Below are 13,203 nucleotides of genomic sequence, written 5' to 3'. Positions count from 1 at the left end.
AGCGACAGGTTAGTCAATCACAACCGTTAATTGCAAAATCGATGGTGTAAAACACGCAACTAACACGCGTGTTAGTCAATCTGTACTGTCATTTTGGAACCAGAATAGACGCGTCCATAATTTATATACAAACAACTTTTTATAGAATAACATTATTTTGTATCATTATTTACTTCCCTTTCTTCTTACTCGAAAGAAGATAGATTAACATGTGACTAGCCCTTGATCTAAATAATTATTTTCATTTATAACCATTTTGTAAAACCATAAAAAAAACATTATCAAATTTGAGAAAACAACTTAACTGGCTTTTTTTTAATTTTAAATAAGAAATATAAATTTTATTATTTTGACAAGCTTCAAGATGAAGCTAGTTAGTAAATCGTAATTGTACACATTATTATGAGCAAAAGTCGTCAACAAAATTAGTTATAAAAGTTGAACAGTTTGATAGTTGAATATTAAGAAGCTGATTATTTTAACCGCACTTGATATGGCAAAAGCTACGGAAGACTTAAGACAGATAAACAGACAATGAACAGAGCTGCCACGAAATAGCTGTAACTATGATAATGACTCGTCAGAAATTTATTGTTCTCCATTATTTTGTCAATTGTTATTTAATTTTAATGTACCTTGTAGTATTTTCTTTCTAAATAGTTGAGAGATTCATCAGGCTTACATATTCACACCCGAAGGGCGGCCTTTAACAAAAAATAAAGCTAAAAATGAACAGAAATCCAGTAATGGACGACTTGGCCGAATTTTGGAAAGCGGGAGAACCGTCGCCTCTCGGACAGGTGGGACTTGGACTGCGCGAAGCGATTGAAACTAAGAAACGCTCTCCGTCTCAGACGATTGAATTTCCAGACGTTTACGACTGGATATGCCATCTCGACCAGTCGACATCACAGAACTATAAGTACCTTCCGTTAAACGTTCATCCTGGCAAAGCAGGTTCACTTTTCCTTGGATCCCGATTTACAGCTTCAAACAAAGTGTCTCTCTTTCTCTCGTCGGGTATTGATAAGCTTTTTGATCTTGGAATGTGCTCTACTGGGATTGTTGGAGAAGAATCACGTCAAAGGAACAAGTTTCGGGTATTCTCGAACATGTACACACGTGTGTATTTTAAAGTCTTCGACCCAGATCTTGCGAAGCTCGAGCAAATGGACATCCAGCTGGGCACAATTGAATCTACCAAATTCAAGCAAGCATTTAACTCTCTCTTTTCAGTTACCTGCTATCATTTTCTGGTGCAATCCAGATTTGAAATCTGTGAAAGTGAAATGCAAAAATTGCCATATCATAGAACAGAGGAGGTTCTGTCAATCATAGGACCTGGGTTTCCAGACGTTTACGACTGGTTATGCCATCTCGACCCGTCGACATCACAGAAATATAAATACCTTGCGCTAAACCTTCATTGTGGCAAAGCAGGTTTGTTTTTACTTGTATCCCGATTTATAGGTTCTAACAAAGTGTGCCTCTTTCTCTCGGCGGGTGCTGATAAGCGTCTTCGTCTTGGAATGTGCGATACTGGGATGGCTGGAGAAGAATCACGTCAAAAGAATACGTCTAGGCTATTCTGGAATCTGTGTGCACGTGTGTATTTCAATGCCTTCGACCCAGATCTTGTGAAGCTCAGACAATTGGACATCGAGCTGGGCACAATTGAATGTGCCAAATACAAACAAGCATTTAACTCTCTCCTTTCAGTTGCCTGCTATTCTTTTCTGGTGCATTCGGGATTAGAAATCTCTGAAAGTGGACTGCAGAAATTGCCTTGTCATAGAGCAGAGGATATTCTGCCAATCATAGGATCTGGTGCAACTGATCGTCTGCTGCGGTGTTTGTCTACCGAGATCACTTACAAGTGCGTACACGGCAAGAATGATAATAAAGGGGGAAATGAGTTGAGGATATCCTATTGCAGTTCAAGTCTTCCGGGGTATTGGATCATCAACAGTTACTGTCCAATGTTGTCAATGTCCAGAACGAGCAAGGGACAGTTTGCTGATAGAATCACCAGCGATAAGCGACTCTACCACGCCTTGAATTACCAGCAGCTGCAGTGTATCCTTCAGTTCCGCCATGCGGTTAACGTCTACAGAGACTTTATTGAAGTTAAGCTGGAAATCGATAGTGTTGGATGCGATGTGATTCGACTGCATCCGCCACACGAGCCAATTTCAACGAGCCTCGAAGGTGAGAGTCACTTTCCTGCAAGGATATGTATAACTATTGGGCCTCAGGTTGAATCCCATGTCCACTCTGTTTCATTGACCAAATCATCCCAGAACCCCGTCACAAATATTGCGAGAGGGAAAGCCGTGGAGGCCACGTTTGAACCGCCCGATTACGTCCCCGGCTTGAAGATTTCCAATGGAATGGCTTCCCAAATTAGCATCAAGAGTTGGGTTTTTGAGCAGTCCTCCGTCAACAGGCCGCATGTAAATCTAGAATGGACTCTGTATGATAGCACTACCGGAAAGGCGGTGTCTAATTACAAGCCTCAAAGATTTTCAGTCTTCAACTCCAAGACTTGGTCCGGCGATAGGTATTCCAAAGATAGTAGAGCTTTCACAGCTCAAGGAGGGGTGGTGTTTGCAGGAGATGAGTATGGACAGCCCACAACATGGAGGCTCAACAGAGATTTACAAGGACAAACCGTGAACTGGGTTGTGAAAGGTGACATCTGCTTGGCCTATTTCCCAAATACATACAGATCTTCACATTTTGACATTGCAAATCACCAATTTTGCCAACTGGTTCAGTTTCCACTAGTACAATCCACACCCAACTGAGCCTTTTCTCAGTCAACGAAAGAAGGGGTTCTCTTTTTCATGGGCAAGCTTGTTGTTTTATTTCAAGATTTAATTGTAGTTGATGACATATATTGCTTATATTGTATGCGTCTACGAGAAATAATACTTTGAAATGTAAGTTCTTATAGTAGTGAGAGTATATTTCCGCCGTATTGTTTATATAACGGGGATGTTGCAGAGCTGTGCACAAAAACTTGGCTCTTACCATGCTCTGAGCTCTCGAAAAGTTTGTTGTTATGAAGTCTCTCATAAAAGAGATAAGAAAGCCAAATTCCTGACATTCATTGCCCTGCATATGCATGTATATCTCAGCTCAAAATGTCTGATATATAATATTTTCCAAGTTGATTTGAGCAACAAGGAGGAGGTCTGTTTAGTGTCCAATTATTCTACGAGAAGAATGAAACAATTATAAGTAATACAATCTCGGCAATTTGTGCTACTGCTTGTATAAAGTTCTCAAATTGCTGTGACGATCATACTCCTCGACGAGGGTAATTTCAAACCCAATTTCAATTCTTACAATATTTTTTCAAATTGTATCTGATTTTTAATCATATCCTTTCTATTTTTAAATAACCCTATTTTCTTGTTTAATCTCAACAGCCTAATGGAATTTCATTCAAGGCAATTGATAAATGTGAACATCATATTAGCTTCAGCTTTTGTAACTCTGACGTATAAATGACCTGTTTTTAATACATTTCTGGCATCAAAGAGATGATTCACAGGTTCAAGTATTTGGAACAAATTCATGGGAACTGAAACAGATTTTTTTTAATTGAGTTTATTTAACTCAATTTTCCCATAAAATCTAATGAGTTTTGTTGGACTGTTCTTTAAAACTATGAGTTTTGTTGGACTGTTCTTTAAAACTATCAATATGCATTGTGGAGTATTTTTGCTTGTTAGGCAATCTAGACCAACAAGCCCCTTGTCCATTAAAGATTATTGACTTCATATTTGAAATTCTATTATAACTGTGTATCCTAATCTAATGAGTTTTGTTGGACTGTTCTTTAAAACTATCAATATGCATTGTGGAGTATTTTTGCTTGTTAAGCAATCTAGACCAACAAGCCCCTTGTCCATTAAATATTATTGACTTCATATTTGAAATTCTATTATAACTGTGTATCCTACGGTTGACTCCATCCCTCACCAAAAACAATAAATAGGGAACAAGAGGAAACGTTCGGGAAGGGACCAGGGGAGGCCCCTACAGCCCAGAACTGGTCTAATGTTGTATCCCACTCACTTTTTTACGCGTGACCCGCCATTTCAGAATCTTTAGTACTACGGACCAGCTTTATGATATTATGTACAACATTAGACCAGTTCTGGGCTGTAGGGGTCTACCCTGGTCCTTCCCGAACGTTTTCTCCTGTTTCATATTCATTGTTTTTGGTTTGGTGACATTCAGTCCGGTCAAGATGGTCCCACAATCCCAATAATGAAGTGGGAAATTAGAAGTTTGCTTGAAAATCCTATCGCTTGAAAATATTGTGCATTACCTTGGTACTTCAAAGTTTGCTTGACCATTTTGGGTGGAAGTGGAATCTGGATTGATGATGGGAAGTATTTCACTTTGATCTTATCTTACTTTGGTCTTATCTTTTGCGTTTTAATCATATATTCTAATTGATAGAATTGAAAAAAACAAATTTAGCTATTGGATTGTGAGGGTAGGTAATAGGGGAAAGGACCCAGTGGTTGAGCGCGTTCCAATTCTTGTGATAGAAGTTGTTGATTTAATACCTCCATACTTACTGATTTAATGTCCAACTTTTGGACAACATTGCACCAATAGTTGTATGATAAGTACCAATAATTGAATGAAATATACCATTTGTTGTGAAAAGTAGCCAATCATGTGATGCCACATCAACTGCACAAGTATAGGGCCCTTTTGCTCACCTATTGGTCTCACTTTTTGGGGGGGCTGTTTTGGACACCTTGGCAAAAAGCATGTTGATGTGGCCCTGAAACCTTAGTTATAAGCAAGGGACTTGCCAAGTAAGCTACTGAAAAAAATTCAGAGTGATTTGAAATTTCCACGTAGGATTTTGAGAAGCACGAAGTTAGGGTGCACAACTAGTGGGTACTCTCCTATAATTACGTTTAAAAGTTTTGACTATCATATGTGTATTACTTTATTTGTTTGGACTCTTCTTTCTATACTTGAAATTATGAAAAATAAAGAAAGTTTTGTTATAAGAGTATCTAGAAAGTTTAGAAAACTATTAAGTCTTGATTTCATTCAGTGGAAAATGACTTCCGCAAGGTTTCTTCCTGAATCAACAATCTTTTTGGTGGTCTCTAGTCCTTTCTTCTCAAGATCATTCATTAAGAACAATTTCATTACTCCATGCCTTGAAATTCTTCAAGGGAGGTGTTCATGTTTTGCCATATTTCATTAATAAGGCCACCAAGAATTTTCTTTCTTGACCCGAATTCAAATTAAGATTAAAGCTTACTAATCATGACCAAGAGACCTTTCAATTTGTGCTTAATGTTATACCTCCCTATATGCTTCATAAAATTGGGGTTAATTCACTTAAACCTTAGTGGAAGGATTGGAAATGATACTTGGATACATTGTTCCAAAATTATAAGCCATGTAAAGGTTTGTTGTGAATGTTCACCATCTTCTTATGGTGGGTCAGTTAAATATTTGGTGCCGACTTTAGTCCTCTATTAGGATTAGGAATTGTCTCTCAATTTCAATGCATTTGGTCAAAAAATGTGGAACCTAAGTTGGCTCACTTTTCCTAATACACTCTTTATCAAGCCCTTCCTTTTGGTGGTCATTTGGTTCATATGGGTATTTCCAAATCTTTATTGCCCAATTTGTGGATAGATGGAGTCCTTCAAGTACCTCTTTTGGTTGTCTCAGAATTCAAGAAGCTCGAAATTAGATTCATAATTTGTTTAAGCCTTTTAGACCAACTCTTTTCTCTTGACACATGGTTTTACTTAGAGATTGGCCTCATCTACCACACAATTATATTTAGATTTTGCATGCTTCCAAGATGGAAAATCTCTTTAATTCTAATAACCTAACCAAAATTATTTTAAGGTTTATAAATTTTTAGTTTAAATATTTACCTAAAAATGTAGAGCTAAAATCTTAGAATTTAACTTTTGGCCTTTACAAAATAATCTGAAACCCTAATTGTCCTTCATGAAATAGTGTGATGGTTATATCATGACATTGTTGTTATAGAAACCAAGGTTCAAACCCTCGTTGGGCCATTATGATCACGAACATTGCACCTTTGTTGATATATTGTTGTAGGTTGAAGCTTTATGTTAGAGCTATTTGCATTCATGTTGATGACTTTGTGCTCCAAATTCTTGCTAGGCCAATGTGGTCACAAGTTTCATGCTCCTACTAGGCTATTGCACTTACAATGTAGTGCACCTATTTGTTGCCTCACTTGAGTCAAGTTAGACTAAAAAATTTCATGTTAACTTACAAAACTTTCCTATTTATATTAAAATTTGAAAAAAAAAGACTACAAAGTACAAAAGCTTTTAATAGAAATTCAAATCTTAATATAATTTTTCAAAATACATTTAATCAATTCTTTTTTATTTATAAAAAATCATTTTCCCTTTTCAGAATAGATTATGTCTCATTAAATTTAGTTTCTTAGTCTTAGCAGTTTAATGGAATTTCTTCAACGCAATTGATAAATATAAACATCATAGGGGAAGAGAACCAATAGATAACATAGTTCCAATAACCGTCACCTTATTGCCATGTTGACGCCCCAATAGCCGTCATAGTGAAAACACTTAATAAATTTGTTTTGTACCAATAGCCGATCATTTTTTGTAATTTTTTGTTCATAATTGGCCCATTTGTGCACCGCTATTTACACATTTGTGCAAAACTATTGGGACATTTGTCAACAAGTACTAGTGATTTTGAGTTGATGGTTACTAGAACATCTTTAGTTAGGTATCAGGCGATACTTTGAAATGTGTAGTTTTTGACCTTTGTGTGCATAACTGATTCCACAACATGCATCGTTACTACCCAGAAGCCAGATCAATAGCTATAAGCAGTTAAGTCGCATACGAAGACAACTTTAAAAAAAATCAAAATCCAATGTACCATTTAGGATCTGTGGGTGCGCAAAGCTAGCTATGATGGCTGTTAGTGCTTGTAGTGTCCTAAAATTGCGACACTTGCAATTTCGACTGCATTTGGGTCTTCACGATGGCGACGCAACACTAAACCTGAATGGAGACCCCGAAACTTGTCCGCGACACCAAAAACTGCATTTTTCCAGCACCCTGGCCTGATCCTCCTTGCACCCTGCTGTCCCGGGAGGTGGGACCAGAGCGCCCAGCGCCCTGGTCCCTGGCCCTATTTTGGGCCCGGTCTCCTATGGGACTTCGGGTCTTTTTGTTTGCAAATTGGAAATACTTTTTCCTTGTCGGCCCAAGGTTGGAAAAATCAGTCTATTAACCCTAATTGGCAAGTATATAAACTACTTTTTTCTCTCCCATTTGGGGAGATGAAAAGAGGAGGAAATATGATGGAAAAAGCGTGGAAACGATATTAAAATATTCAAGCATTCAAGCATTCAAGCATTCCTTCAAGCAATTGATCATTCTAAGTCTCCATTCAAGGCTAAGTGTTGCATTCAAGACAAGGATTCAACCATTGAAGAGGAGATCACATACTACAACATACAACATACAACACACAACATGCAACAACATCTATGCCTTCGCATATAAGGATACAAACATCCTTACAACAAGGTATTAGTACTTGTTTTACATTACATTTACAGCATTTCTCATTTCTTGGTTAATTCCAAAACCGGGGTTTGACCTAAAGGCAAACCCCTCATCCCTAACCCCCCAATCGTCCTCTCTTTTCTGTGTGTAGGTTGCAGGTACGCGGCTGAAATTGAAGATCTGGAATCCTTGTGCAGAGACGAACAGATCCCCCTTCGTTTCGCGGATTTTTCGGAGGACCGTGTGCACGCCAGGCGCCATCGTCCCGTCAACTTTCGCTCAAATTTGCAGAACAGCACCATCTCGACATTTTACTACTAATTCCAGGTCCGTAGCTTCATATCATATCCCTATCTCTGTTTATAAGCGAATCTTTCCTACTTTACATGCATTCCTAGTTCAATCTTTCTATCTACATTTCTTTACAAAAGAGGGTATCCTTGATGTCTTAACCCTTGAAACTCATTTAGAATCCAATCTTGCATTGTGTGGGATTGGATCTTGTGGGTTTCAACCCCTCTTTTGAATGTAAAGTCTCCTCTAAGTGAAAACCATCAACCCTAGTGACTCTCTCCCTTCTCTCTCCTCAGAGTTGGGGAGGGGAGAACGCCTAGGGTTCGATTTTTCCACTTTACATTTTGGTGAACCTGACGTGAACATCCTCATTCTGATTATTCATGGTTAGATCTGAAAATTTTGCTTTCCTAATTATATTTCCATGTTTGATCTTTTGCAAATTTTAGAGGTTAATTGCATAAAAACCCTAAAATTTTCTTTTTAGTAATTGAGCTTGCGAAATGTTTAATTGTTAATGCTTGTTTCAGATCTACCCTTCTATTGCAAATTACCAATTCATATCTGTGCTTTAATTTTGAAAATTAAGTGGTTAAGTGTCAAAACCCTAATTTTTAAAACCTCCTTGATTCAACCTTTGACTGATAATTTCACTAATCAAAACATCTCCAAATCGGCTGTAACTTTGGATTCCGCAATAAAATCACAATATCTTTCATCCCTGAAAATTTGGAAAAAAGTTGCGAGGACCGTGTGCACCCCGAGCGTCGTCGTCCCCGACATTTTTTTTGAAATTTCGGGAGCTAGATCTTACTGTATTTTTCTGCTAAAATCCAGAATTTTGGCTGATTTTATCAATTTTAACACTTTCAAAATTACAGTCAAAGTTGGTCTAGCGATTGCTTGGATTGAGGCTTCTAATCATTCAAAAATTGTTGAAATTGAAATTCCTATCAAAATTGTGTTTCTTACAGTCCTAAATCTGAAAAGTGTGTTAGCATTCATTCGAAATTTCAGTGCTTTATTCAAATTCTTGCAAATTGTGATTTTTGAAATTAAGTGCTTAATTACAACAACTTTGATTTCCACTTTCAAATTCGAATTTTGCATGATATCGAGTCAACTTTTAAATTTCGAAACTTGCATTGCTTTCAGCATTCTCTCTAAAATCATAAAATTCAAAATTTCAGTTTCCCTCTCTTTTTCAAAATTCAAATTTTACATTTTTCAACAATCTTGGTAGGGTTCAATTTTGAGATTGCAACTTTACTTTGGCCTATCTACAGATTGTAAAATCACCCAATTTTTTCAGATTAGTTTTAAAATCATCATAACTTTCATCCCTGAAAATTTCGAAAAAAGTTGCGAGGACCGTGTGCACTCCGAGCGCCACGGTCCCGAACATTTTTTCTGAAATTTCGGGAGATTGTCCTGATTGCATTTTTCATCTTAAATCTAGGAGATTGACTGATTTTATTGAAATTTGCTACCTCTAAAATTCAAAATCTTCTCTCTCTCTTTAGTGCATGAGTTTTACAACAATAAGCCCTACTTACACTATTCCCGTTAGACGAAGCCTTAGAATTAAGTCCTTCCAAGGTGTAATTACTGAGGAGATGGAACCTAATTTGAATGGCCTTTTTAACGAGGACATGGGTAATTCCTCTAATCCTCTTAATGATGAAGAAGCTCTCCATGAGGTTTCTGTAGAACAACTTTCAAAATTGGATAACCAATTTGATGATTTTCGACAATGGATGTCTCAAGAATACCCTGATAGCCAAGCTCTTCCTTTAATTGAGGGTCTAAAACATATGCTTCAAAGTGATAAGAATGGAATTGATATTTTGCGTGGTATTGCACACATTGTGGATTCGAATGTGATGCCTATGAAGAGTTGTGCCGAAACTTTGGGTTATACACAACCTCCTACTCAAGTCAATCATTCTATTCCTTTGACAACTCCTATTGCTAGTATACCTACTTTTACATCAAACATAATGACTACTTCAACACAAGATATTTCCCCTATGATCACCAGTCATGGGGGCAATCCCTCTTCTTCAATCAACCCTCTTCCTTCATTCAATCCGACTTCTTCATTCATTCCTTCAATGAGTGTTCCTATTATATCACCACAAATGAACATGATGCAAGGGGGCAATTCATTTAACCCTTCTATTCCTCCTTGTAGTGTTCCTCCTGTCCAATCATCTCCTATGACTAACTATCATAGTGTCCCACCACCTTACTCTCTACCTTCTTTCAATAACATAACACCTCCATCACAATCTAACACATCTAATATGAACTCTTCGACTGAAGCAACCATTAACAATCTTGCACAAACTGTCTCTTCTTTACAGCAACAAATTGCCTCTATGAATCAATCTAAGTTTAGTGTGCCCACATTTGATGTTGCGAGCCCACTTTCTCTTGACATTGTTCGAGCTATTCCCCCTAAACATGTTGAAATTCCACATTTGGAGCTTTATAATGGTAAGGGTGATCCTCTAACACATGTTAAGACCTTTCAAACAATCTGTACCGATTTTGCTTATGACCAAAGGTTGCTTGCAAAACTGTTCACTAGGACATTAAGAGATAAAGCCCTACAATGGTATTGCTCGTTGCCTTCTTATTCTATTTCTTCTTTCGAACAACTTGCAAATGCTTTCATTCAACAATTTCAAAACAATATAAGTCCTAAAGTTACTTTGATTGATTTAATGCATTGTAAACAAGGTGTTAAAGAAAAAGTGACTGATTTCATTGGTAGATATAAGCATTTGTATGCTCAAATTTCTTTTCCAGTGCCTGACAATGATATTCAAAGAATCTTTATTTCTAATTTACAAAAAGATATTAGAGAAAAACTCCTGTTTTCTGAGTTTACTTCTTTCCAACAGTTGTGCGCAACTCTTCACCATTATCAACTGACTGTGAGTCAAATGGAACAAGCAAATCCTATGGCTCCGAGTGATAAGGGTGATAGTAGTCAACAACCATTTGGGAAGTTTAAACCGAACAGAGAGTCCATTAAATTCAATGAAAACATCATCAACAACAATGTGAATGCAGCATTAGGTGTGCCTCCTATTTCTAAGTTTTTCAAGAAAGAAAGAAAGTTTACTCCTTTGAATGAATCATTGCATAGTATTATGAATAGGTTATTGGAACAAAATGTGCTTACTCTTCCTCCTATAAGGCAAATAGATCCTGCAAAGATTAATTCGCCCTATTTTGATAACAAATCTTTTTGCCAATTTCATCGTCATCCTGGGCATGATACTGAAAAATGTTTTGCTTTAAAGGGTAAAATTCAAGATTTGATTGATAATAATACTATTTCTGTTTCTGGAGTGAATGATAAAGGCAACACATCTGTAGCTCCTCCTAACCAAAATCTTCAGATTTTTACTGATCCATTGCCTTCTCATACCTCTAATGCGATTGATACTACTGATTCCTCTGTCTCACCTGATGATCTTGTGTCTATGACTCCGAATGTGATTAACTTTGTAGAGCAGCAGAAAATCCCTAAAGAACCTTCCATCACATTTGATTCTAGTGAGACTATCAGGGCACCTAATGGTCCTTTATATATAGTTGCAAAAGTCAAGAATACACCTTGCCGTGGAGTGCTTATTGATCCTTCTTGCATGATTAATATCATTACTGAAGAATTTCTTTTTACTTTGCAATTGAATCAAGTAATCTATGACGAAATAAATGTGGTTGTGAAATTATTTGATGCATTTTCTTCTCCTGCAATTGGTTCTATTACATTACCTATTGAAGTTCATAACAAATCCATTGATGTGGACTTTGCTATTATTCCATCATCCGAACAATTTCGTGTGAAGCTAGGCTATCCTTGGCTATCTTCCATGAAAGCTATTGCTTCTCCTATTCATAAGTGCTTGAAATTTCCCCATAATGGTGAAGTTGTTACTGTCAATCATAGTCTCTTTAAACCAGCTGAAAGAACTTCTAGCGTTCCTATTGATTACTTTTGGCCTAAACAATTCCAATCTCTTCCTCCGCGAAGTGATCATCTTTTCAAATCTTATCAAAAGTGGAAAAAAGATATGATCCTATCTCTAAGTGAACCTAGAACACCCAAACTTGACATCCCTATCATTCTTGAGAAGAAAGCTCTTCCTTTGAAAGATAAAACCAATGTCTTTCCTCAAGAAGATTCCCAACCCATCCCCATGGATGTGACTATGTCTATGCCTAATAAACTTTCTAAAAGTAGACCTATACCTCCTCGTCATGATGGGCTTGGTCTGCTTCCTAAACCAAATATTCCTCCCTTATATGGAGAAGTTCCTCCTCCTTCCTCTTATGGAGAGAAGAGAGCTTCCTCTTCTCCTATTGTTCAACTTAAGAGACCACAACCTAAACACCCAAGTGATAAGGATGAGAACATTCCTCCTCCTCACTCTCCTCAACTTCCTACTAAGACTAGACGAAATCGTTCTGCACGTGAACGCCGACGAAAGCGTCGTCTTAGAGCTCAGGCAGCTGCTTCTCAGACTTTGCAATCCCCAAAAACACCTTCAGCCAGTATTATTCCATTTTCTCCTCAGCCGACGATTGAGCCGAAATCCCCTAAACATAAGATGCATGATGGTCTTGATCCTGTGCGAGTTAAAGATCCTATTTTTATAAACCTTGATGATGATATAGATGACAATGTTATTCATGATGAAAATGTTACTCCTCTTGCTTCTGATAGTGAATATGAACTTGTTGATGTTGATAACCATTTATCTAATGCATTTTCTAAAGCACTTATCCTAGCTCCTAGACAAGAACAACGTGGCTCGGAACATGAACATAGCCCTTGTTTGGATCTTGTGATAGCTCCATCTGCTGTGTTGGATGTTCCTCCTCTAGCGTGTTCCCTGCCTTCCCGAAACATTGATCAGCAAGATCGGGGGGTAGATGACATGCTAGACTAGTGTCATTAGCATAGCAGATTCTCTCCTCGTCTCTTTTGTTACTTCTTCTATGTGTTATTCTCATTCTTCTATTCGTTGTCCTTGGTGTTCTCTACTTGAGGACGATGCAAAACATTGAGATCTCTTTTGGTCTCTCTCATGTTGACTCAAAAGACACATGTGTTCCCTTCTTCTAGGTGACCTTCCTTGATTGGGGAATGAAGAACAATTATGCATACATACATATGATATACATGAATTATCATACAACATACTGACCCCGAGGAAAGCGAAGTCACCTTGTGCTTTGTGTTTTGTGTCTATTATCCTTGGGCTTATCTCACACTTGGGGGCTAAATCCTTGTGATAACGTG

General features: G+C 37.5%; 1 protein-coding gene across 1 annotated transcript; it reads left to right on the top strand.

Moving 5' to 3' along the window:
* Window positions 1–670: 670 nt before the first annotated feature.
* Window positions 671–3,419, top strand: LOC131029010 (uncharacterized). The gene has a single exon (XM_057959389.2). The coding sequence runs from the start codon at window positions 729–731 to the stop codon at window positions 2,805–2,807; it is 2,079 nt and encodes a 692-aa protein (XP_057815372.2). The 5' UTR covers window positions 671–728; the 3' UTR covers window positions 2,808–3,419.
* The last annotated feature ends 9,784 nt before the right edge of the window (window positions 3,420–13,203 follow it).

This window comes from Cryptomeria japonica, chromosome 8 (genome assembly GCF_030272615.1).
Source record: "Cryptomeria japonica chromosome 8, Sugi_1.0, whole genome shotgun sequence".
Lineage (NCBI taxonomy): Eukaryota > Viridiplantae > Streptophyta > Pinopsida > Cupressales > Cupressaceae > Cryptomeria > Cryptomeria japonica.
Note: the sequence above shows the minus strand (reverse complement) of the source record. Positions and strands in the feature narration are given on the sequence as shown.